The sequence below is a fragment of the Dendropsophus ebraccatus genome, chromosome 12 (genome assembly GCF_027789765.1).
Source record: "Dendropsophus ebraccatus isolate aDenEbr1 chromosome 12, aDenEbr1.pat, whole genome shotgun sequence".
In the NCBI taxonomy this organism is placed as follows: Eukaryota; Metazoa; Chordata; class Amphibia; order Anura; family Hylidae; genus Dendropsophus; species Dendropsophus ebraccatus.
This window is the reverse complement of record NC_091465.1, coordinates 36,045,242-36,071,723: the sequence shown is the minus strand read 5'-3', so window position 1 is coordinate 36,071,723 and position 26,482 is coordinate 36,045,242. Positions and strand designations below refer to the sequence as shown.

The 26,482-nt window shown below is 42.4% G+C and overlaps 1 protein-coding gene across 1 annotated transcript; it reads right to left on the bottom strand.

Moving 5' to 3' along the window:
- Window positions 1-3,017: 3,017 nt before the first annotated feature.
- LOC138768686 (5-hydroxytryptamine receptor 3A-like) lies at window positions 3,018-25,922 on the bottom strand. Its single transcript, XM_069946638.1, has 9 exons — window positions 25,763-25,922; window positions 18,229-18,389; window positions 14,016-14,060; window positions 11,059-11,168; window positions 9,962-10,131; window positions 9,290-9,447; window positions 7,264-7,474; window positions 5,356-5,586; window positions 3,018-3,286 (listed from the first exon to the last, which is right to left on the bottom strand). The coding sequence occupies exons 1-9, from the start codon at window positions 25,920-25,922 to the stop codon at window positions 3,018-3,020; spliced, it is 1,515 nt and encodes a 504-aa protein (XP_069802739.1).
- Between the last annotated feature and the right edge of the window lie 560 nt (window positions 25,923-26,482).

Below are 26,482 nucleotides of genomic sequence, written 5' to 3'. Positions count from 1 at the left end.
TACATTTCAGACAGTATTTGGTCCTCAAGTCAGGTCCTCATAGCAACCAAAACCAGGAGTGGATTAAAAACACAGAAAGGATCTGTTCACACAATGTTGAAATTGAGTGGATGGCCGCCATATAACGGTAAATAACTGCCATTATTTCAATATAACAGCCGTTGTTTTAAAATAACAGCAAATATTTGCCATTAAATGACGGCAATCCACTCAATTACAACATTATGTGAACAGAGCCTTTCTGTGTTTTCAATCCACTCCTTGTTTTGGTTGCTATACAGCCTCAAATATACAGCCTCAAATTTTACGTAGTGTGAACCCAGCCTCTGGGTGCATTCACACCTACCGGATCCGCAGCAGATTTTTATGCTGCAAGTTTTCAGCAAAATCAGCTGCGGATTCTGTACTGTGAAGCTCAATGGGTCCCATACACGCTGCCTGCATGGGACCTGGCCCCTTTAACCCCTGCGCCACCGGCGGCCGCCCGCAGCTTACAGCCCCGACCCCCTTAAACCCCCGCACCGCCCGCACACCCGATCGCTGCCCCCCCGCACACCCGATCACCGCTCCCCCCCCCCGCACGCCCAATCGCCGCCCCGGCCCCCCCACACGCCCGATCGCTGCCCTGGCCCCCCCACACGCCCGATCGCAGCCTTGGCCCCGAGCATACATTACCTGCTCGGGCCTTGGCTGTGTGATGCTCCTGGCTCCCCTCGCTGCCCATCAGCATCAGTGCTGCCGTGCAGGCGAGCCGGGAGCATCACACAGCCACGGCCCGAGCAGGTGATGTATGCTCGGGGTCGGGGCTGCGATCGGGGGGGCCAGGGCGGCAATCGGGCGTGTGGGGGAGGAGCGGGGCAGCGATCGGGCGTGCGGGGGGCCGGGGCAGCGATCGGGTGTGTGGGCGGTATGGGGGTTTAAGGGGGCCGGGGCTGTAAGCCGCAGGCGGATGGTGGCGGCGCAGGGGTTAAAGGGGCCGGGTCCCATACAGGCAGCGGATCCGTATGGAACCCATTGAGCTTCACAGTACAGGATCTGCAGCTGATTTCACTGCAAACTTGCAGCATGAAAATCTGCTGCGGATCCGGTAGGTGTGAACGCACCCTAAAGAAGAACTCCGGGCTGGTTTGATTTTTTTGGCTGGGGAGGAGGATGAAAGAAGTAACATGCTCTCACCTCCTTGGCTCCAGGGCTTGGTCTGAATGGGGACCTAAGACATGATGTGTTAGGCCAGTGCTTCTCAAACTTTTTCTACTGGAGCCTCACCCAACAGACCAAGGCAATGCCTGGGCCTCACCAGACTGACCAAGAGGGTGCCTGGGCCTCACCATATGTGGTAAAAGTCCATTTAAAAGCTGAAAATACTGCTAGGGCTATCTTTCACCCATCTCCCAAGCTCTAGATTATAATAAAGCAAGTAATAATGTTGCTAAAATGGAGATAGTTGCAAACAACAAAAGGACTGTGCAGATCATAGTAACTTTTGTGCAAACTGGCTCCCCAGCTGGGCCTCACCAACAACTAGGGGGCGCCTCACTGGTGAGGCCCGCCTCACAGTTTGAGAAGCACTGTGTTAGGCCCACTCAGCCAGTCAGAGGCCAAAGCGAGACCCTGCTACCGGGGAAGGCTGCACAGAGAAGGCCTATACTATATTTGGGAGAGGCTGCACAAATGAGTGCTTTCCTGTAGAAGTGAAGAGGCTGCACAAAGAAGGCCTCTAATATAGGGGGGAGGCTGCACAGAGGGGGCCTTTCCTGTAGGAGGGAAGAGGCTGCACAGAAGAGACCTGTAATAAAGGGGGGAGGCTGCACAGAAGAGATCTGTAATAAAGGGGGGAGGCTGCAGAGAGGAGGCATATTTTAAAGGAGGGAAGAGGCTGCAGAGAGGAGACCTATACTATAGAGAGGAGGCTGCAGAGAGGAGACCTATACTATATTTAGGGGAGGCTGCAGGGAGGAAGCCTATACTATATGGGGACCTATATTAGGGGTATTAGATGGGTACTGGCTGTTATTAGGCGTCTTAGTGGGGTACTGGCTGTTATTAGGGGTCTTGACAGAGGGAAGAGGGATTATTATGCATACCACTGTAATTTATGCATATGGTGTACTTACTGCTAGTATGTGTGTAGTGGTCAATGCTCGTATGTATCAGGAAATCTTAAAGGCAAATTCGAATGTTTTCCTGAACATAAAAACAGATTACTATCAGAAAATCCTGATGGTTTCCTGAAGGCCTCCTGATCAGGATTTCCTTACAGTAAAAACAGACACAGCCGTGTGAAGGGGGCATAGGACTCCCTGCTATCCTGAGATACAGCTGGGATTAGTGCACAGCACGCCTGTCTCCCTGACTGTCATGAAAGTGCAGTTTCTTCACTTTATTAGAGTCTATGGAGTTGGGAATTGTGCACTCCCCATAGATGTTTTTCAGGATCTCAGAAATTAGATTGAGACCCGATGTAATTATTTCAAATTACAGTACATTAAAGAGCCACTCCGGGGGGGGGGGGGGGTCGGAAATAGAGGCAGCTCGATCCGAGACCCGGCGCTGAACCAGGGAGGTAAGTGACCTGCGGCCTCTATTTCCACCCCTTCCCCGGCCATACCCTAAAAATAACCCCAGCCCGGAGTACCCCTTTAACTATTCAAAGAAAAACTATCATTTCTCTTTAGGCCTCTGTAAATTATATATGTGTCTATATTAGTATATCCTGCATATTTTTAACCTTTCATGCTTTCTGGATGGTGTCTTCTTGTGTTCTAAACTATTAATGCATATCCCTACTACTGATCACCCTTCCTTTTCACTGCTTGTATTACCACGAAAAAAGATATACTGCTGCATCTGCATGCCCCTTCTCCCCTCTTTCAAGTTTATTGCATTTTGATACTGAAAAGCCCTTTAAACATCTTCAGAACGCAAGGAAAGAAGGAAGATAACACTTTCTATAATATGAAATGTTACAAAGTTTCTGATATCCACATATACTTTCCATGCAGAAAGTTATAACAATGTTACACGGCTATATGATAGGACCAACATATTGTCAAGGTAACAGTATAAGCCATCACAGTTATCAGATACAACCAGAAAAGAAATTTATCAAGTACATATCCGACCAGCAGCCATTCCTTGGACGTTCGCTCTTCATTTTGGTGCTTTATATACTGACGGATGGTTACAACCTCATTGAAGATGCCTTCCAGTATCTCTGTGCGTTCTTTAATAACCGCAGGTGTCTGTGTGGAGGTTTCACTGTTTTCAGTGTATTTAGTCAGTTCATCTGTATCAATGAAAGCGAAAGGTTACAAAGTTTTCCAATTGCGAAGAGAAACAAAATAACAAAATACAAGAATAGAACATAACTATGTCCTGCTATTTACGAAATCTAGTCTCAAAGGTAATAGTAACCCAACGAACCAATAAAGAAACGCGATTGACGGGAAGTGAAGCTCTGTTTTAACAGGTAGCATTTGTATTTTATTTTGCAGGATGTGATTTGGCAAAACCATTCTTCGAGAATAGTTTTATTTTATTGTTTTGTATTTATTTACTTCTTTATTTATTTTGTTTGTTTGTTTTGCATGTATTGCAGCGGTAATGCAGTAAGCTTTGCCACTCTGAACTTTAAACAATAATAGAAACCTCATGGCTAAAATCCTGAAACCACTTGTATATACAAAGAAGAACTAAAGCTTTACAATAAGGATTTTTATCCAATCTTAAAATTGGGATTTTACAGATTCACCAAACTATTCCCAAAGTGGCGCTTTTGTGTTTTTGCAGACTTAATTTTACAATTATACATCAATCAACTGTAAGATCCGGTGAAGTGAATGACACTGATTGTTTTATGACAAAAACAATAATTTAATAGTTCTTGTAGTTAATGTGATGGAATCAGGAAAGCTGGCAAATATCTCAGCGACTTTTTAGATGATGGATGTCCAGATGGGGGGGTCAGAATATTTTCAAAATTGCAAGTCCTATAGGGTGCTGTGACTATGTAATAGTTAGTACCTATCAACAGACATTCAAGGAAGAACACATGGTAAACTAACAACAGGGTCATTGGGTTTCAAGGGTTTCTAAAGCGTATGGGGTGTGAAGGCTAACATACTTAGTCTCTCCCATAGAAGAATTACTGTAGAGCAAATATTTGAAAAAAATAATACTGGCCAAGATTAGAAAGGCACCAGAACACAATGAGGGGAATTAACTAAAACTCTTCAAATCTAAATTGATAAATCTGGAACATATGTCAACTGTCTAGTCTAAAGGGCCATTTACATGTGCTGATTATTGGCCAGGAGCATTGCTAGAAACGCTCTTTTGACCGATAATCTGCCTGTGTAAAAGTGACAGTGATCAGCTGAGAATTGGGATCCTCGGCTGATGGCATCTTTTGTTCGGGCTTTTAAATTTATTGCTATTGGGTACACTCCCCCCTTTGTGAATAAGAGATGTGTGTCGGGTAGAAGAGGAAAACAGATAGCACGGAGACGCATGTATAGTGCTGTCAATTTCCAGATCACTTAAAGGGGTTATCCAGCTCTACAAAAACATGGACACTTTCTTCCAGAGACAGCCCCACTCTTGTCTCCAGCTTGGGCGGGGTTTTGCTGCTCAGTTCCATTGAATTGAGCTTAATTGCAGTCGTGTTGTCTCTGCAAGAAAGTGGCCATGTTTTCGTAGCACTGGATAACCCCTTTAAACAGTAGCTCCTACTTATCTACAGCACTGCTGTGTGATCCAACATCTTCACATTCTTGATTTTAGGCTGGCAGTGTCACAAATGCGGATCTGTGACACTGTCAACTCCCGTCTCGCTCTCCAGTCGCCACTGCCTCTTTTAGAATGATTGGCAGCTGGAGGAGGCGGGATGTCAGCCTAAAGGCATAGCAGCGGTCAGAGAGCAGGATTGAAGCTGACAATGTCACCGACCCACGTCTGTGACACTGCCAGTCTGGAATAAAGAACATGAAGATGCCAGATAATGCAGCAGTGCAAAAGGTAAGTATGCACTGCGTGTGTGATCTGGAAACTGACAGCACAGATATAATTATATTTGTGTTGTTATTTTCCATGGCTGAACAAATGATACAAGGATTGTTTGTGCTTCCTGACCGCTTGATTAATTTTAAAGGAACTGAAAATGAATGCCGGTCTCGCTGATCGCGGCTGAAAATGGCCTAATGTAAAAGGACCCTTTGAGTTTTGGTTTACACCATGAATTGCCTTACTTCCAAATAAACAGCTGGTAGCTTACTTTTGGAGAGAGGTCATGAAATCCTTAAAGATTTACTATTCTAAATACTAAATGTGTTTAATCATATGCAGCCATCTACTCACCATTACTGGTGGTCTCCATATCTTGCAGTGTATCAGGTAACGTCTGCGTTGGCTTGATGGGCCAGTTCTTGTCTTTCATACAAACCAAGATGCTTAATTTTTCTAGAACCAATCTCTTTATCCACTTAGGAACTTTAGTCTTGATATTTTTCTTACTGACTATTCGGACTATAAAAATACTTTCCATCAAGCTTATCGTAAGTAAAGCCATACAGACCAGGAAATAGGAATCTAGAGGGATGTTCAAATCACAAAGCAATATGTAAATGAACACAGTAATTACATATATATATATATATATATATATATATATATATATAGAGAGAGAGAGAGAGAGAGAGGGGCAGATTGTCAGCAGAAGAAGACCTCATTTCTGGTCCATCTAATCTAGTCAGAAGAGAAGGATTAGGGGTAGTGATTTCTGACAGCCTTAGGCTATGTTCACACTGCGTACGATTCCGGCCGCAGTACATGTGCGGCTGAAACTACGGGCGTAGGAAAAATCGACATGCGGCCGGATGCGTACGAACCACGAACATACGCCCGTAGTACAGTTCTGCTTCCCAAGCTTTTTTCGAAGCGATCTGAAACAGGTCATTTACTTGGAAATCTTCGCCCAGCCCAATAAAACTCACAGAAACTTTTGGATCGAAAAATCAAGTTCAATTTGGCTGAAATAAGTACTTCGCACGGGACCGCATGGAAAACCACGGCCGTGAGTTCGAACATTTCCGTCCTCAAACAATGGTCTTGTTCATTTTTCACGGCGCCGTATACGATCCGGCCATAAGCTCATACGTAGTGTGAACTGTGCGGGCGTATATCGTATACTTTCAAGCGAACGCATCAACCTCAAAACTACGTGCGTATATTCGCGGTTCGCACTACAACGGGAAAGATACATAGTGTGAACATAGCCTTAAAATGAGTCACCAGTGCAGCCAGGTGGTAGGGAAAGCAAATCATATGCTGGGCTTTATATATGTATTGGTATGCTGTTCTGTGTATAATATATATATATATATATATATATATATATATATATATATATATATATATATGTAATGGTATGCTTGGCTGTATATAAATAATGGTATGCTGGGCTGTATATATATATAATGGTATGCTGGGCTGTATATATATAATGGTATGCTGGGCTGTATATATAAAATCATATGCTGGGGTGTATAGCTAGAGGTATAACCAGTAGGAAGAGGGAGATTGTGATCCCGCTGTATAGAGCTCTAGTGAGACCACACCTGGAATACTGTGTCCAGTTCTGGAGACCTCACCTAAAAAAGGACATTAATAAAATAGAACGGGTCCAAAGACGGACTACAAAAATGGTGGAGGGTGTCAGACATAAAACTTATCAGGACAAACTTAAGGACTTGAATCTGTATAGTCTGGAGGAAAGAAGGGAAAGGGGGGACATGATCAAAATCTTTAAGTATGTTAAGGGACTAAATAAGGTTCAGGAGGGAAGTGTTTTTAGAAAAAAAAATTAACTCAAGAACAAGAGGACACAGTGAGAGGTTAGTTAGGGGAAAGGTCAGAAGCAATGTGAGAAAATATTACTTAGAGTAGTAGATGCTTGGAACAAACTTCCAACAGATGTGGTTTGTAAATCTACAATAAGTGAATGTAAACCTGCCTGGTATATAGATATATCTATCCTAAGATAATAAGAAAAGAAATACTTAAAGGGCAGACTAGGTGGACCCGGTGGTCTTTTCTTTTGCCAGTCTTATATGTTTCTATTATACAAAAATTTAGCTTAATTGAGAGATTTATATTTATGGCCTTGGTGCAACCTGTCGCAAAGAGTCCCGATAGGAAAGTGCAACAAAATATATTTTTTTATGATGAAGATAAAAAGGGTATTATATGATTGATATATGATTATACCTATTATAGGAGTAGTGTGAGCTGAAGCAGGTAATGTTTCTGTGACTATGATGAGGAAGACCGAATAACCCAGTAGGAGAGTGATCTTGAATGTAATCCTCTCTCCGCTCTCAATAGGGAGGTAGAATCCAATAATGTCCAAAATCATGAGTAATATGCTGGGTATAATCAGGTTTACAACATAGTACAGCGGGTGTCTTTTAAAGATGATCTGTAAGAAAATATTGCACAAAAAATTATATGTTAAAAATATACTATTGTCCTATAAGTACTATAAGTACAATTTTGTGACAGCGGCAGGGGAGAGAGGGGAGGGGGCAGAGTGCACGGCTGCATGCCCGGAGGGCAGCCTGCTTTCCCTCTCCCCGCCAGCCTCCATAGCCAGAAAACCAGAAGCCTGAGGCTTCCGGGTTCCATGGCTACCATCAGGGCTCTGCGATCACTTCGCAGAGCCCAGATGGACCCCGGACAGAGAATTCTCCCTCTGTAGAGGGAGAATTCTCTGTCAGGAGCCCTATAGATGCTGCACTCGTGCTGACCACAGTATCTATAGGGTTATCTCTCAGCACTGGATCGGTGCTCCGGTGCTGAGAGTTGCAGCGGGTCCCTGGCTATCACTGTTAGCCGGGACCCGCTGCGGATGACACAGACGCAGCTTCTGCGCCTGTGTTATCCTCGATCATAAATTAACATCGCTGCAGCATCAGGCATAGGCTGACGTTAATTTACTGTGCAGCGGCAGAAGAGGGTTAAGTAACATAAAAGAAGCAATCGCTTTCAGGCTGCCTGCACCACAAGTGATCAGGGTAGTCTGCGGCGACCTCTCCCTACCCCACCATCCTTGACGGATAGATCTCTCCCTATACACAAAGACAAAGAGCTCTATCAATAAAGGCTGATTAGCTGGGGAAACCCTGGCCTGATGATATATATATATATATATATATCAGTAGGTTAGCTTTTACTTAGGGAGGCTATGCTAGTTGCAGCAAAGCATACTCCCTAGAGGAAAGGCCACAACCATTACACATTGCTCCCTGGAATAGCTTCTAATGTTATCCACTACATCCATGTTCACCTCATGACAATTCAGAAGAAATCAGGCATGTTTTTCATGTTTTTTTTATTACTGTATATTGTACTTTAATAATGTAACTCCTTTAAGGGGCATAGAATCCCTACTGTGTCATATTGATCCATGTTCCACCATATAGTGAAATTCTATCAAGAAATTCTCCACTAGAATAAATATTCTATTGGAAAATGCCTCTGTAATAGGAAATTCTGCATATATCACCATGAAATATGTGAGAAACTGCTTCTGCACAGATTGTATGTAGCTAGAGCTGGCCACATGGGACGCTGCTGCAGACAGCTGAGTGGGCAGATCCTGCTCAGTCCCATCTTGAAAGCAGACAGGACAATGGAGGGCGCCACAACAGGAGCTTCCGGGAAATGGGGTTAAGTATAGGGTTTTTTTTTAATTTATTTTAAAGTCCTGGCAAAATATATATATATATATATATATATATATATATATATATATATATATATATATATATATATGCCAGAATTCCCCTTGAAGAACCTACTGTTTACTGTTGATTGCTTGGGGTCTTCTAATACAATGACATAGTCTAAAGAACAAACCTTCTTTAAAGTTAATTTACCATTAGTACATTCGTTTTAAGTTTTGCCCATAGATAAAATGGTACCAGCGCGGGGAAGGCATTGCTGCGGTCCTTTTTCTCCCTTCCACTGGGTGCGGGCCAGCCCACCTCCAGTGCTTCAGCCTGAGCAGGTGCCTTGGAATAGAATGAGAACCGGGCCGCGGTTTAAAAAAAGGACCATGGCGCAGACTTCCCAGTGCCATCGCCGTTCTATCAATGTGAAAAAATTAAAGCAAATGTACTGATGGTCGCTTTAAGAATCTGTTCAGATATTGTGAATTAGTTGCAGATTTTCTAGATAGAGTATGATGTAACATAGTGCACTATATCCAATCACTTCTACTGAGATAACTTACATGAAACCTTAGGACTGCAAACTTTTCCTCTCCATCAGTCTCTAGCCCATAACTGGGATATACATTGACAAGCTCCCATTCTCCTTGATTGTAAAATTTACTCAATTCCTTCTTCATATCTTTTGTTGTTCTGCCTGCAGACATATTGATGTGTTCGGCTAGTAACCAAAGAGACACAAACCATCATGTTAGATATAATCAGACTTTGAGGTGTAACATGATGTTTCCGGACCCAATAAAGAATCACAACAAGGTCCACACCTACCATGTGTTATGATGTTTACAACATTTTTTTTACAATATTTGAAAACAGAAACAATTGATAACATCCCATAATAGCCATAGATAGTCCCACCATAACATAGTAAGGCTATGTTCACACAACCTTTTTCATTTTTTACGCTACACTTAAAATGTTGTCCGTTATTTTGAGTCTAAAGTAACGGATGTCATTTAGCTGTCTAGCCTTCCCTTAGTACATGATACATTATTCTAGTTTGGGTTACTAATTGGCCTTTGGGTGTGGCTTAATTGAAAAGTCCATTGAATTTAATAGTAAAACGGAGAAAGGGTACGTAACCCCAGAAATACCAGGATGCCCCATTTTTCGTATAGATTATGTCCCATATAAAATCAGATTTTGTATATATTATGGTAAAAGGCATGACTTACTTGTGTGTAGCTGACTGCGAAAGCTCAAAGTACAGTTATGGACGTCAAAAGGGAAGAAGTAGATGTGAAACATGCACATGGTAGATACCCTGTTTGTTTTATGATATTTTATCAGTCCCGTGTTTTTAATGTAGACAAAACTGTGTCCTAAGGGTTTTCCGGAATCCACACTGCGGGAAGAAAAAGTCATAGCATTACTCAATGATTCCCTGCTAAATATTGGTTGATGCTCACATCTTAACTCAAACCTGTCCACCTGATTGTGCATGAAGACACAATGGCCCACACCTATCAATCTATCGGAGACAGAAATGTGTCCGGTTTTGTCTTGGACAGATAACCAATCATAGGTCAGCTTTCCTTTTCCAAAAGACGCTGAGATTGGTTGCTGTTTAAGACAAAAACCATACACATTTTTGCGCCTGACATATCGATAAATCTGGGTCAATAAAAAAGTTTCTCAGTGGTGATCTTCATCAGGAGGATATTTTGCAGTTAGATTGAAAGGAGAACTCCAGGCAGGACACTTTTTTCAATATGACCGGGGAGGGGGTGGGTGAAAACAAAAACATCCACTTACCTCCCCGACTCCAGCGCTGACGCCCACGAGCCGCTGTTTTCGGTCCTTACTCCCGGTCCAATTCCTGGTGGTGAAAAGGGGCCTGGAACAGACCCTCTCAGCAACTCATTGGCAGATGAGGGACAATGCTGCAGCCGCTGAATGGCTGAGCAGATCTGCCACATCACGTTCCCAGCCCCTTTTCATTACCAGTAACCAGCATGGCACCAGAGCGGCAGATTGTGTATTTCAGCACTGGAACCAGAGAAGTAAATGGATGTTTTTTTTCACCCACCATCTGGCCACATTGAAAAAAGTGCCCTTCCCGTAGTTCTCCTGTAAGTATAAGGCCTTTCACTAAATAACTCTTTGAGGACTCAGAAAATTTAGGAAATTTTCACACTATGATGCCCACTAGTATTTTTATTTTATTTTGCAGACTGTTAATAGTAAAAAAAATAATAATAATAGAAATTGCATGATTTGTCCTACAATTAACTATTTATTTATGCAAAAAGTGTGTTGCAACCATACTCACAATTCCCTAATCATTATATCTGGGACCCAGATGTTCTCCTTAGGAATGGAAATAATTGTCATATTGTCAAAGTCCTCTGGATTCCAGTGTAGAAATTCATCTTTCCAGTACTTAAAAGAACACAGAATGAATGCAAATAACCAGGTAGTAAACCAAAACAATATATTGTAATACAATAAATAACAGTTTATACTCTGATTATAAGTAAAGGTTTTAGTTACTTATCCCTTTAGTGATAAATCCAGTTTGGGTATAATAGTACTTTTACACGGGATGATTGATCGTTCGTTTTTGCACGATAACGGTCGAATTCGAACGATAATCGTACGTGTAAACGCAGCGAACGATCAAACGACCAGCAAAAAATCGTTCATTTTGATCTTTCAACATGTTCTTAAATCATCGTTGATCGTTCGCAAAAAATTTGCAGATCGTTCCGTGTAAACATTCTTTCAGCGATTTTACCTATGTGTGAGATAGGCTTAAACGATCGCATAGCGAATTTTCCGTACGATGTATCGTTCCGTCTAAACGCTGATCATTATAAAAAAAATTGTTCATTCAAAATCGTTAATCGTGCGATCGGGCGAATTATCGCACCGTGTAAAAGTACCATAAGTGTCTATTTTCTTTCAATGTCGCATTCTAATGCTACGTTTACACGGAACGATTATTGGGCGAATTTTCGCAAAAATGATCGCATTGAGCGATAATCGTTCCATGTAAACACAGCAAACGATCAAGCGATGAGTGAAAAATCGTTCATTTTGATCTTTTAACATGTTCTTAAATCATTGTTCGTCGTTCGCAAAAAATTCGTAGATCGCTTCGTGTAAACAGTCTTTCAAAGATTCACCCTATGTAAAAGATGGGCTTAAGCGATCGTAAAAACGATCGCATTAACGATTTTTCTTACGAATCTTCTAACGATTTTTCTCCATCTAAACGCTGATCGTTATAAAAACCAAATCGTTGCTTCAAAATCGTTAATCATTCGATTGGGCGAATTATCGTTCCGTGTAAACCCAGCATAAGAGTTTTAACTCTTTTGGACATGTCAGTGCTTGTTTTTTGCAGGACAGGTTGTACTTTACAATGCCTCCATTTTCAGGTTCATAACTTACTGATTTATTTTTATGTATTTTTTTGAGGAAGAAAATGAAAAAAATAATATATATATATATATATATATATATATATATATATATATATATATATACATATATATATATACGCTATTCATTGCTCAACAAAGATAAAAATAAAATGTTAAAATCTGGCTAAGGGTTTACATTTACATTTAATACTTTTTAAAAACACATAAAAACTGTGAAAATCTGAATTCCAAGACCAATAACTTTTACATTATTTTCCCCTAACTAAACTAAATTGCGCAATTGTAACATTGTTTCTTTGCTTTCTTTTTTTTATTTTACAGTTTTCACCATGCTGGTTAAATACAGATATAGTTTTATAGATTGGGTACTAGTTACAAACATGGCAAAAGCAAATATGTATAGGTTTGTAAAATTATTTAATGTTTTATAAATGGTTGTCAGTGTAGGGTTTTGTCCACCGATAGATGATATGGGAAGGACAGGAGAGATAACTTATCAGTTATTGAATATGTGTGGCCACCTTTAGGCTATGTTCACACAACGTTTTTTTTTCAGCTCCGCTTAAAATGTCGTCTGTTATTTTGAGTCTAAAATAACGGACGTTTTTCGAAGCCTGGCATCCCCTTAGTGCAATGATGGGTATTTGCACATTATCTTAGTATGGGGTTACTAATTGCCCTTTGGTTGTGGCTTAATTGAAAAATCCATTGAATTTAATAGTAAAAACGGAGAAAGAACGGTGACAATAGAAGAACTGTGTGTGAACTACTAATACAAAACGTCTGCTATTTGCAAAAAACGTCCAAAAATAATGTTCATGTACATTATTTTTACGTCCACGGCAAAAACGTCCGTTTTCCAATACATTGTGTGCATAGGACGTCCGTCTTCCCATTGACTTGAATGCAATTGCATTGAAGTCAGTTAAATTGCTGCAAAAACGGACATTTTTTTAAATAGCTAAATCGGATGTTTTTTTCTTCATTTTTGACATTGTGTGAACATAGCCTTATAGTATGTTCACACAACATATAAACAACAGCCATTTTTTGGCACTCAACATTTGTTGTTTTTTTCAAATTAAAAAATGCATTGAAGTCCATAGACAATGGCGGGAAATAATCAGTTCATTATTTTTACTTCTTCTGTCGAACAACAGCCTTGTTTGCTCCATTGTGTGTACAAACAGCCATTCTTTGCATTTATTGCAATGGAATAGTTGGATACATAACAACAGCTGTTGCTTTACTCTAAAAGAATGGCTGTTTTACAAAAAAGTATGGTGTGTGAACATAGCCTTAGAATGACCACACTAACTTAATTTTCTCTGAATAAACGAAATATTTATATACAAGTCTACATGCAAACGTTTCGCTATTGCTCAGGGATGGTATTTAAGTCTGACCTAGACTGCTAATAGACCACACCCCCTGACAAAGCCATAGTGAAACATGTTGGGGGACGAGTGCTCTACGGTATCATTTATATGGTTATGTATGTTCCTCTTTACTAGTGAAGATTGTTTTCACTTTAAGATATAAATTTTATTATAAAGTACTATATAGCTATATTGACAATATGATGCATAGTTTAGAAACCTCTCTCTTGGATGGACTTTCTGCATGGGTGTAGTAGCATTGTTATTTTCATAATGCTTATGTGTTTTTACGATGATAAATTAAGAAAGATCAATTTTAATACATACAAGGTTTCTATATATAGTTTCTGTATATTTATTTAGTGGTGTTAGTGGTTTTAAGAAACTATAGAGTTACTATGAAGTAATAATTTGTCCATTTATAGGTGACATAATTCAAAAAGATGCACATTGTTTCTTACCCGATTGAATAAGAAGTGTGTAGTCAACAACTGATTTTTCTCATCCTATGAATTCAGACAGAGACATTTGTAATAAAAAATACATAATAGAATTATATAATTATATGACATGACTTTGAGATTTTTTTTTTTAAATACACTTAATTGAAGGGGTACACCAGAGGAAAACAAATCAACTGATGTCAGAAAGTTATACAGATTTGTATATTACTGTATAAAAACTGAAATATTCCAGTACTTATCAGCTGCTGGATGTCCTGCAGGAAGTGATGTATTCTTCCAGTCTGACACAGAGCCCTCTGCTGCCATCTCTGTCAATGACAGGAACTGTCCAGAGCAGTGACAAATTGCAATGGAAAATCTATCCTGCTTGGGACAGTTCCTGTCACAGACAGAGGTGACAGCATATGGCATACTGTCAGAATTAAAATAATAAACCACTTCCTGCAGGACATACAGAAGTTTATAAGTACCAAAAGACTTGAAATAGGAATAATTTACAAACTTTTATAACTTTCTGACACCAATTGATGTAAAAATAAAATTCTCCTGTTTACCTCTTTAATGTCTTTTATTCCCTTTATAAAATATTACCCTAAACAGGCAGCCCTGATTCTTAAACAAACATTGCTATGTGCCACCCATAAACAGTAGCTTTGTACATGCAGTAGCATTCCTGTACTGTGACCAGTGCTCTCTGCACTGCGTACAGCATGGGTCAGGCTATTTAGACAGAGAGAGTACCGAGGACAGTCTAATACTGCTGTACTAAGCTGTGTAAGGGCAGTAGCAGGGAATGCAAGGCAATGTTTTAATTTTTACAGTTTTTTAATACCAGATGTTGGATCTTAACCTGAAAAAGATTCTGAAATTGTAAGTAGACGAGGAAAGGGAAACTAGACCTTTAGAGGGTAGCCGTGGATTTGGAGGATATGTTTTCCTTTAAGAGAATGCCAATTTTTTTTCTCTTTGCCAGGACAGGGAGTATGAATCACTTAAAGGAAAAGTCTGACCAAAACAAAAAGATCAGTTAAGGCTTGGGGAACCTGCTAAAGAACCTATACTTACCAGTTCTCATGCCCTTGCTAGTCATGTCCTGCTGCTGGAGCCCAAATTCTCCCTCTCTCCCATATTCACTGGCACGACCCGGCTAATAGATGCCCCACTCAGCTAGTCAGTGACTGGGACGGGAAACCAATGCATTCACTGACTGGCTGATCTGGCTATTTCCCATCCTTTCCCACTGGGTTGTGACATATCCTGAAGCTGTGAGAAAATGACATCCGGCAGGGTCATGGACCCAGGTGATGCCGTGCTCTGCAGTACACTTTCTTTATTATTTTTCCCCCACTTACTGTCGGCAGTTTAATTTCGGATTTTGCCAGACTTCTCCTTAAAAGGCAACACAGCGCTATATAAAGGTTTTGTTGGTGAGTGTTGGTCATGGTTATGTTAGACCCAGGAAGGTGAAAGTGTGAGAAATGAAGAGATTGTGGATGTACGACTGATCACACATTTGAGATGGAGGGACAAGTGGAATTTTAGTTTAATAAAGAGATGCTAATAGATTGTTAGAAGAATCCAACGTAACTTCAAAATTGCGGTTCAGGGAAGAAAAAGAGCGCTGCACCTCACACCTATGGCTGATACTAGTGCCCCTAGGCTAAATAAAAAACACATCAGAATTTTGTGTATGAATTGATCAAGCCACACTGCCCCATGTACCGCAAACAGGTATCTGATACACATGGGTCCCTACACTAAGTCCACACCGTGCCGGTCAGTGGCTACCAACCCCGCAGGCGTGCACAGTCAGGGAACGGGGGCCATGGGACGGCCCTGCGACCCCCATGTCACAGGACCAGACCCAAAAACACCACACCAGAACCCGGCCAGCACCGCTGGCGGAGAAGGTCACCCCCAAACAGCACAAGTCTGGATGAGGTATTGCGCTCACCATAGCTGCTGCAGACAGAATGGGAAAAGACAGGAGGGATTAAAACCATGTGCACTCAGGTGTCTCCTGCTAATTGCGGTCATGTGGGTTGCCAGGAGGAGTGCAAAAACACGGAGAAAAGAGAGAAACAAAATACGGTTCAGGGAACAAAAAGAGCGCTGCACCTCACACCTATGGCTGATACTAGTGCCCCTAGGCTGAATAAAAAACACATCAGAATTTTGTGTATGAATTGATCAAGCCACACTGCCCCATGTTCCGCGAGCAGGTATCTGATACACATGGGTCCCTACACTAAGTCCACACCGTGTCGGTCAGTGGCTACCAACCCCGCAGGCGGGCACAGTCAGGGAACGGGGGCCATGGGACGGCCCTGCGACCCCCATGTCACAGGACCAGACCCAAAAACACCACACCAGAACCCAGCCAGCACCGCCGGCGGAGAAGGTCGCCCCCAAACAGCACAAGTCTGGATGAGGTATTGCGCTCACCATAGCTGCTGCAGACGGAATGGCAAAAGACAGTATTCTCCCATTCTACCTGCAGAGGAATGGAGAGAGGTAAGAGCTTGTTCACACTTGTGTTGCTTGGCGTCCACTTTTTCCGCCGGTGGCGCCTGTGGGGTCTGGGGGGGGCCTTTAGGGTCTGGTCCTGTGACAATGGGGTTGCAGGGCCATTCCGTGGCCCCCCTTCTCTGCTTGTGCACGCTTTGCGGGGATTGTGGTCGCTGACCGGCACAGTGATGGTTTTTGGTTAGGGACTCATGTGTATCAGAAGACCTGCACGTGGTACATGAGGCAATATGGTTTGGCCAAATTATATACTAACTTCTGATGTTGGTTTTAAATGTAGCTGAATAAGCTTTCGTGTCAGCCATGGATGCGATGTGCAGCCATTTCTGTCTTTTTGGCTTATGCATATTTTATGTATTCTGTCCCTTTTTTCATTGTGGCTAGCACTCGTGCTTTGTAAGACCCATGTGATCCAAATTAGCAGGAAGCACCTGTGTACATAAGGGGAGGAACTCCTAGTATTCTCCCATTCTACCTGCAGAGGAATGGAGAGAGGTAAGAGCTTGTTCACACTTGTGTTGCTTGGCGTCCACTTTTTCCGCCAGTGGCGCCTGCGGGGTCTGGGGGGGCCCTTTAGGGTCTGGTCCTGTGACAATGGGGTTGCAGGGCCATTCCGTGGCCCCCCTTCTCTGCTTGCACACGCTTTGCGGGGATTGTGGTCGCTGACCGGCACAGTGATGTTTTTTGGTTAGGGACTCATGTGTATCAGAAGACCTGCACGTGGTACATGAGGCAATATGGTTTGGCCAAATTATATACTAACTTCTGATGTTGGCTTTAAATGTAGCTGAATAAGCTTTCGTGTCAGCCATGGGTGCGATGTGCAGCCATTTCTGTCTTTTTGGCTTGTGCTAACTTCAAAATTAACTTTACCCCCAGCATCCCCTATGGCAGAGATCTTCTGATGGCCTGTGGAATAATAGGGGCATCATGGGGGTTAACTACAATACTAGAGGCATTGGGGGTTAATAACAATACTAGGGGCAACATGGTGGTAAAGTCTATAGTCTATAGTATGCCTATAGACCTTGTGCCCGTGCTGCGCTGCATCGCTGGACTCTCAAACCGTGCCCGATGACGCCTTTTCCTGACTTAAGGGTATGTAAAGACCCGGCTAACACGTCACTGAAGGGTGGCATTTAGCTAGCTCAGCCAATCAGTGACTGCAGCGGTGTCCCGCCCCAGTCACTGACCGGCTGAGCGAAGCAGGCATCCATCAGCCGGTAGGGGACATAGCTGCAGAGTAGATCTGGAGCGGGTTGTGGCGCTTCGCGGGCATCTGGACGGGTAAATATAACTCCAGACAGAAATTATTTTCTCCTTTAACTAAAATACTAGGGGCATAATGGGGGGGTTAACTTTAATACTAAAGGCATTGGGGGTTAACTACAATACTAGGGGCATCATTGGGGGTGTCGATGTATCGGGGCCTTAGAAGGCAAAATTATGATATTTTTGTAAGGCCCTCAACAGGAAAAAGGTTCCCCACTGCTGCCTTATGGGAACATAAACTGCTGTTAATTTCCTTTTAAATATAGTAAGAAAGAGGCAAAGGATGAAGTTGGGTTACATCAATGACCTTCAATTCCTTTCTTATCTGAATCTGATATTGCACAGAACTTGTTGATATGGACACTGTACATATAGTATATTTATTGGCTGATAGCAGAACATGTAAACTTACCACAGAGAGAATGGCATAAATAGTTATGTCTATATGGACACTGATAGACTTTTTCCAATGTTGAACAGGTCTCACTTTAGCTTCATATCCATTCATAAGGGAGTGGAAAAGATGCACTTCAGTAGTATTTGAATGCTTAAAGTTAGAAGTTTCTTGGGTTCCTCAATCAGAAAAAATAAGATACATATAACATATTTTATATCAAGTATAGAAAACATGGAAACATGTTAATGTTAAAATTGTATGTAAACTGTATTTGTTATTATCCTGAATTAGGAAATTTTGTATAATAAATCATCAATTGTTTCCACTTCGAATTTGTAACCCTCAACACCTACACCTTCTTAAAATCCCCTTTAAATATTTTCTTTTAAAGGGGTTTTATCACCTCGGCAACTTCAAATCGGCACCGCCTCTTAAATCCTAAACCATTCAGCAAATGTACATAAGACTGGTTCCACATTTTGGTCAGTATTTTGAGCAAAAACCAAGAGTGGAACCAACATGAAAAAACGATGGGGTTTGGGGTTATCAAGACTACCTGTTTGCCAGTCTTAGTTAAATCCCAGCCTCCACGTGCCACATCAAATTTGCTGAGAGGCCCACATTTTTCCAGACGCACATCGGGCATGGGATTGAACCACCCACCCTGGTATTGAGATATTAAGCATTCAGAAAAGTCTAATTTACACCTCAAACAATGGCTATTTCCCCCCCAAACACACACACACACTGAATTGTATTAAATTCAATAGGAACCCTTCTGTCAGTTTACATGTCTTCTATGTCTAAGTATTATAAATTAAAGACTAAAGGGGCTGTCTGGGCATAGTATATTTTGTCGACCAGCTACCCCACTGCTACCAGTTTCCCAACCAAGTACAAAGGTCTTCTTTTGAACTATTTTCATCTTGTGGATATTTTTCTCACTTTTTAGAACATAAATGTCCCAGAAACCTCAACATTTTTTGTAGCAAATGTAGCAAAAAAAAAAATAAACAAAAAAAACCAACATAAAAAAACATTATAAAGAACCAGTTCAAACAATGGTCTAAACGGCAGAGAAAAAAAAGGTCTAAAAAGCCTTATTTTGCCTGTAAAATCTACTATTTTTATAGGCTGGAAATGAGTCTCTAAATATTGTGTGTCTGTATAGTGAATTTGCACTTTTTTATGTGTTTTGGACTCACTTCTGGTTTTGGCTAAATATTAAACTTTGGGTCGCAGAGTTTCAATTTCAACAGACTTTTTTTTTTAGCAAACATGGCAAAATAAAAAAAAATATTGATCAATGAAAAACATGAATCTAGTGTAAAAAAAATAATAATTGGAAAACGTTAAAGGGGTAGCCCTGCAAATAAAATAAAAAAAAAATTCAGATCAACTGGTGTTAGAAAGTACCAGAAACTTGTAATTTTATTCTATTAAAAAATCTCAAGTCTTCCAGTTCTTATCAGCTTCTGTATGTCCTGCAGGAAGTGGTGTATTATTTCCCGTTTGATACTGTGCTCTCTGCTTCCACCTCTGACTGTGACAGGAATTGTTCAGATCAGTAGCAAATGCCTATAGAAAACCTCTCCTGTTCTCTTGACCACTTCCTGCCAGGACATACAGCAGCTGGTAAGTCCTGAAAGATTTTTTTTTTAAATAGAAGTAAATGAGAAATTTCTGTCACTCTCTCAGTTATCAGATAACTACAAAGTACTTACCTGAACAGAGGAGAATAAGGAAGAAGCTGCTGATCGGGATCCAGGATATAATCATTGTTGTACCAAAGAACAAAAATCTTCCAAAATCCTTATTTTGTTCTTCTAATGGAGGCGACAAACTTCTACCTTGCTTTCAGTCTTATCATATGTCTGTCACATTAAGAAGATAGTGTGTACTGAAATGTGAAACAATGTGTACTACTACTACTACTACTATGGTGTTTTCCTTCACGCCTCCCTTTTAGAATTCCACCAATCCCCTTTAAGGGTTCTGCCAAGTATTTAAGTAGATGTTGTTGTGAAGTAATCCTTCCAGACCATTAGCTAATGTGGTAAAGTCTCCATTTATGTGAGCACTGAGGATAAAGGCTTTACAATCAAAGGAATAGTAACATGGGTTTATACTGTATGTGACTGCTGTTTCCTGGGAGTTTTCACTTTAAAAGCATAAATCCATTTGATGCGAGTTGTGTAACCACATAGAACGTGCAGATGGACTAAAAGAACTGTGTTCATCAATAATCACCCGGAATACAAGATATGGCTATGTTCACACACAGTATTTTGGTCAGTATTTTGCAACCAAAACCAGGAGTGGATTGAAAACACAAAAAGTCTATGTTCCCAGTGGATGGCCATCATTTAATGACAAAGCAACGACCATCATTATACAATAACAGCAATTATTTGCCATTTAATGACGGCCATCCACTTAATTTCAACAGTGTGTGAACAGAACCTTTCTGTGTTTTTAATCCACTCCTGGTTTTTGTTGAAAAATACTGACCAAAATACTGAGAAAAAAAATACTGTGTGGGAACATAGCCCAAAACTGCAAGACATTACTTGTAGAGATGAGCAAACTTTCGTTCGAAAATTGTTGACATAAAATTCACAAACTTACGAATTGAACCTTAACAAACCCCGCTAAAACAGTTAAACAATTGCAGGTGTTTAGCTGTTTTGGTGCCGTTCAGCTGTTCGCGTTCGTCAAAAATAAAGAAAAGGCGACCGATTTTGATATTGAAAAAAACGTCTGTTTTTGCCGCAATTTAACTGACTGCAATGGCAATGCTTTGAAGTCAATTGGAAGACGGACGTCAAATGCACACAATGTATTGAATAACGGATGTTTTTACCGCGGCCGTCAAAATAATGAACATGATCATTATTTTCAGGCGTCTATTGCAAACAGCGGACTTTTTTTATATTAGTTGTTCACACACAGTTTTTCTTTTTTTCACTGTTCTTTCTCTGTTTTTACTATTGAATTCAATGGAATTTTTAGTAAAGGTCACTTAGTAACCCCAAACTAGAATAATTTACCAACAGTCGTCATTGCACTAAGGGGAGGCTAGACAGCTAAATGGCGTCCGGTATTTTAGACTTTAAATGACGTCCGTCATTTTAACCCTTAGAGGGTCGGGCCAATTTCAATTTTTGCGTTTTCATTTTTCCCTCCTTGTGCTTAAAAGGCCATAGCACTTGCATTTTTTCACCTAGAAACCCACATGAGCCCTTATTTTTTGCACCACTAATTGTACTTTGCAATGACAGGCTGAATTTTTTCATAAAGTACACTGCGAAACCAGAAAAAAATTCAATGTGTGGTGAAATTGAAAAAAAAAAAAGCATTTCTTTTATTTGTTTTTTTTTTAGTTTTTACGCCGCTCGCCATGGGGTAAAATTGACTTGTTATATACACTACCGTTCAAAAGTTTGGGGTCACCCAAGCAATTTAGTGTTTTCCATGAAAAGTCACACTTATTCACCACCATACGTTGCGAAATGAATACAAAATAGAGACAAGACATTGACAAGGTTAGAAATAATGATATGTATTTGAAATAACATTGTTTTTACATCAAACTTTGCTTTCGTCAAAGAATCCTCCTTTTGCAGCAATTACAGCATTGCACACCTTTGGCATTCTAGCTGTTAATCTGTTGAGGTAAGCTGGAGAAATTGCACCCCACGCTTCTAGAAGCAGCTCCCACAAGTTGGATTGGTTGGATGGGCACTTCTGGCGTACCATACGGTCAAGCTGCTCCCACAACAGCTCAATGGGGTTCAGATCTGGTAACTGCGCTGGCCACTCCATTACCAATAGAATACCAGCTGCCTGCTTCTGCTGTCCTGTTGTAGGATGAAATTGGCTCCAATCAAGCGCTGTCCACTGGGTATGGCATGGCGTTGCAAAGTGATAGCCTTCCTTATTCAGAATCCCTTTTACCCTGTACAACTCTCCCACCTTACCAGCACCAACCCCAGACCATCACATTACCTCCACCATGCTTAACAAATGGCGTCAGGCATTCTTCCAGTATCTTTTCATTTCTTCTGCGTCTCACAAACGTTCTTATTTGTGATCCAAACACCTCAAACTTGGATTCATCCGTCCACAACACTTTTTTCCACTCTTCCTCTGTCCAATGTCTGTGTTCTTTTGCCCATCTTAATCTTTTTCTTTTATTGGCCAGTCTCAGATATGGCTTTTTCTTTGCCACTCTGCCCTGAAGCCCAAAATCCGGCAGCCGCCTCTTCACTGTAGATGTTGACACTGGTGTTTTGCGGGTACTATTTAATGAAGATGCCAGTTGGGGACCTGTGAGGCGTCTGTTTCTCAAACTAGAGACTCTAATGTGCTTATATTCTTGCTTAGTTGTGCAACGCGGTCTCCCACTTCTTTTTCTACTCTGGTTAGAGCCTGTTTGTCCTCTGAAGGGAGTAGTACACATCGTTGTAGGAAATCTTCAATTTCTTAGCAATTTCTCGCATGGAATGGGCTTAATTTCTAAGAACAAGAATAGACTGTCGAGTTTCAGATGAAAGTTCTCTTTTTCTGGCCATTTTGAGCATTTAATTGACCCCACAAATGTGATGCTCCAGAAACACAATCTGCTCAAAGGAAGGTCAGTTTTGTAGCTTCTGTAACGAGCTAGACTGTTTTCAGATGTGTGAACATGATTGCACAAGGGTTTTCTAATCATCAATTAGCCTTCTGAGCCAATGAGCAAACACATTGTACCATTAGAAGACTGGAGTGATAGTTGCTGGAAATGGGCCTCTATACACCTATGTAGATATTGCACCAAAAACCAGACATTTGCAGCTAGAATAGTCATTTACCACATTAGCAATGTATAGAGTGTATTTGTTTAAAGTTAGGACTAGTTTAAAGTTATCTTCATTGAAAAGTACAGTGCTTTTCCTTCAAAAATAAAGACATTTCAATGTGACCCCAAACTTTTGAACGGTAGTGTATGTTCCTCAAGTCGTTACGATTACAACGATATGTAACATGTATAACTTTTCTTGTATCTGATGGCCTGTAAAAAATTCAAACCATTGTTAACAAATATACTGTATGTTCCTTAAAATCGCTGCATTTCCATGCTTATAGCGCTTTTATCCTTTGGTCTATAGAGCTGTGTCAGGTGTAATTTTTTGCGCCATGATGTGTTCTTTCTATCGGTACCTTGATTGCACAAATGAGACTTTTTGATCGCTTTTTATTACAATTTTTCTGGATTTGATGCGACCAAAAATGCACAATTTTGCACTTTGGGATTTTTTTGCGGTTACGCCGTTTACCGTGCGAGATCAGTAATGTGATTAATTAATAGTTCGGGCTATTACGCACGCGGCGATAGCAAACATGTTTATTATTTATTTATTTATTTTTATTTATAACACGGGAAAAGGGGGGTGATTCTGACTTTTATTAGGGGAGGGGGCTTTTTATTGAAAATAACCCTTTTTTTTTTCTTTTACACTTATATTAGAAGCCCCCCTGGGGTTAAGGTTATTCCCCCTGGGGTTAAGGTTATTCCCCCTGGGGTTAGGGTTATTTCCCATGGGGGACTTCTAGTATAAGTACACTGATCTCTCATTGAGATCTATGCTGCATTGATATGCAGCATAGATCGATGAGATAGGCACATTGATTGCCTCCGGCTGCTGCGCTCCCGGAAGGAGTAAGATGTATGGATCGCTCCTCCGGGACAACGTCCCAGAGGAGCGATCCACCCCACTAGACAACAGGGAACGGCTGCATCCGATTACTTTATTAGTGGGCACGGTGATCGGACCATGCCCGCTAATAGCCGCGGTCCCGGACTACGAGCGGCATCCGGGACCGCTGCGATTTAGAGCGCGGCTGCCGCACGGCCCCGCACTGAGCACATGGAGGCGTCCCTGGACGTACGGGTATGCCCAGGGTCGCCTAAGGGTTAAACGAAGCTGTCAAAACATTGTGTGAACATAGCCTAATTGTAACGCCTGGAGTAGTGGATCCACTGAACCGTCACTAGCGATGGCACTAACCTCACCAGGGAGCGGAGTCTAAGGGGCCACTGGTTTTCACCAGAGCCCGCCGCAAGGCGGGATGGACTTGCTGCGGCAGGCGACCCCTAGGTCGCTACCCCTGGCTTGGTTGCTAGGGACGGCCTGCAAGGCATGGCAGGAGCAGTAGGCAGAGGTCTGTAGGCGTGATCGCAGGTGGCGGACAGGACTCAGGAACAATGGGAAGGCAGCGGGCAGGGACTAGGGACAAGGACTGCGGACAGGAACAAGGAACAAGGACTAAGGTCAGGAACAACAGGGAGCTGGGCCAAACGCTATGGGAAGCATGCAGAGGCTCCAACACCTGTAGTGGGGCAGGGCTGGAATTTTTAGGGAGTGATTAGTGCAACTTCCAATTAGGGGTGGACTGGCCCTTTAAATCTGAGACAGACGGTGCGCGCGCGCCCTAGGAGGCGGGGACGCGAGCGCCGGCCGGCACAGACGGAGACAGGAGCGGGGCGAGGTAAGGCGCCCCCCCGGGGCCGAACAGGTGGCAGCGCCGGGTCCCTGCACAAGGACCCCGGCGGCTGCATGGGGCAGAGAGAGGTCGCGCCGGCGGCCCAGAGCACGGGACGCCGCCACGGCCGTGACAGTACCCCTCCCCTTTGGCCTCCCCCTCTTTCTTGCCTGCAGGAACCTCTTGATGAGATCTTGGTCCAGGATGTTAGCCTCGGGTTCCCAGGACCTCTCCTCAGGACCAAATCCTCTCCAGTCCACTAGGAAGAACCGTCTCCCTCTGACAGTTTTCATGGCCAGAATGTCTTTAACGATGTAGACGTCGTCAGAGACGGCTTGTGGAGCAGTGAACGAAGACTTATTGGAGAACCAGTTGAGGACCACTGGCTTTAAGAGGGAAACATGGAAGGCATTCGGAATCCGCATAGTAGGGGGTAGGCAGAGTTTGTAGGTGACAGGGTTGATGCGTTTTAGCCCCGAGAAAGGACCGAGGAATCGAGAACCCAACTTGTAGCTGGGAATCTTGAGTCGGACATATTTGGCCGAGAGCCAGACTTTGTCACCTGGGAGAAAATTTGTGGTAGGTCTTCTACTCTTGTCCGCCTGGTCCTTTATGCGGTCAGATGCCTTGAGCAAAGATTGTCGAGTCTGTTCCCAGATCGACTGCAGGTCAGATAACAATTCCTCCACGGCTGGGATCTCAGAGGATGGAGAGAGAGGCAGAGGAGGATGAGGGTGATGCCCATAGACCACATAGAAAGGTGACTTGCCTGTGGAACTGGAGTCCAGATGGTTGTAGGAGAACTCCGCCCATGGAAGCAGACTGGACCAGTTGTCCTGGCGAGCAGAGACGAAGTGTTGAACATAATTGCCAAGGACCTGATTGACCCTTTCCACTTGCCCATTGGTCTGGGGATGATAGGCCGATGAGAAGTCCAGCTTCACTTGGAGTTGAGAGCAGAGAGCACGCCAGAATCTGGAGACGAATTGTGAACCTCTGTCAGACACTATATGAAGAGGAAGACCATGTAGGCGGAAGATATGCTGAAAGAACAGCTGGGCCAGGCGAGGAGCTGATGGTAGTCCCGGAAGAGCCACGAACTGGGACATCTTGGAGAAGCGGTCAGTAACAACCCAAATGACAGTGTTACCCGCAGATGGAGGCAAGTCTGTGACAAAGTCCATGCCTATATGGCACCAGGGGCGGTCTGGAACTGGCAAGGGCTGAAGTAGGCCGGCAGGTTTTTGACAGGAGGACTTTTTTCTGGCACAGATGGTACAGGAAGCCACAAAGTCCTTGACATCTTAGAGTAGGCTAGGCCACCAGTAGTGTCGGGAGATCAGTTGCCCGGTCTTTAGATCTCCCGGATGCCCGGCCACCATAGATGAATGACCCCATTTCAAGATCCGTCTTCAAAGAGCAGGACGCACATACGTCTTACCGGGAGGCAATCTTTGAAGAGTGGATGTGGCGACTGGCACTAGGCGATCGGGAGGTATAATGTGGCGAGGAGAGTCCTCTTGTCCCATGACGTCAGATGCTCGGGAGAGAGCATCGGCTTTCACGTTCTTCTCAGCCGGACGGAAATGGATAATGAAGTTGAAACGTGAAAAGAAAAGCGACCACCTGGCGATTGGAGGTAGAGAAGGTTTTTGTGGTCCGTGTAGATATTTACCGGATGCCTAGCCCCCTCTAGGAGAGGACGCCACTCCTCCAGTGCCAACTTAATCGCCAAGAGTTCTCG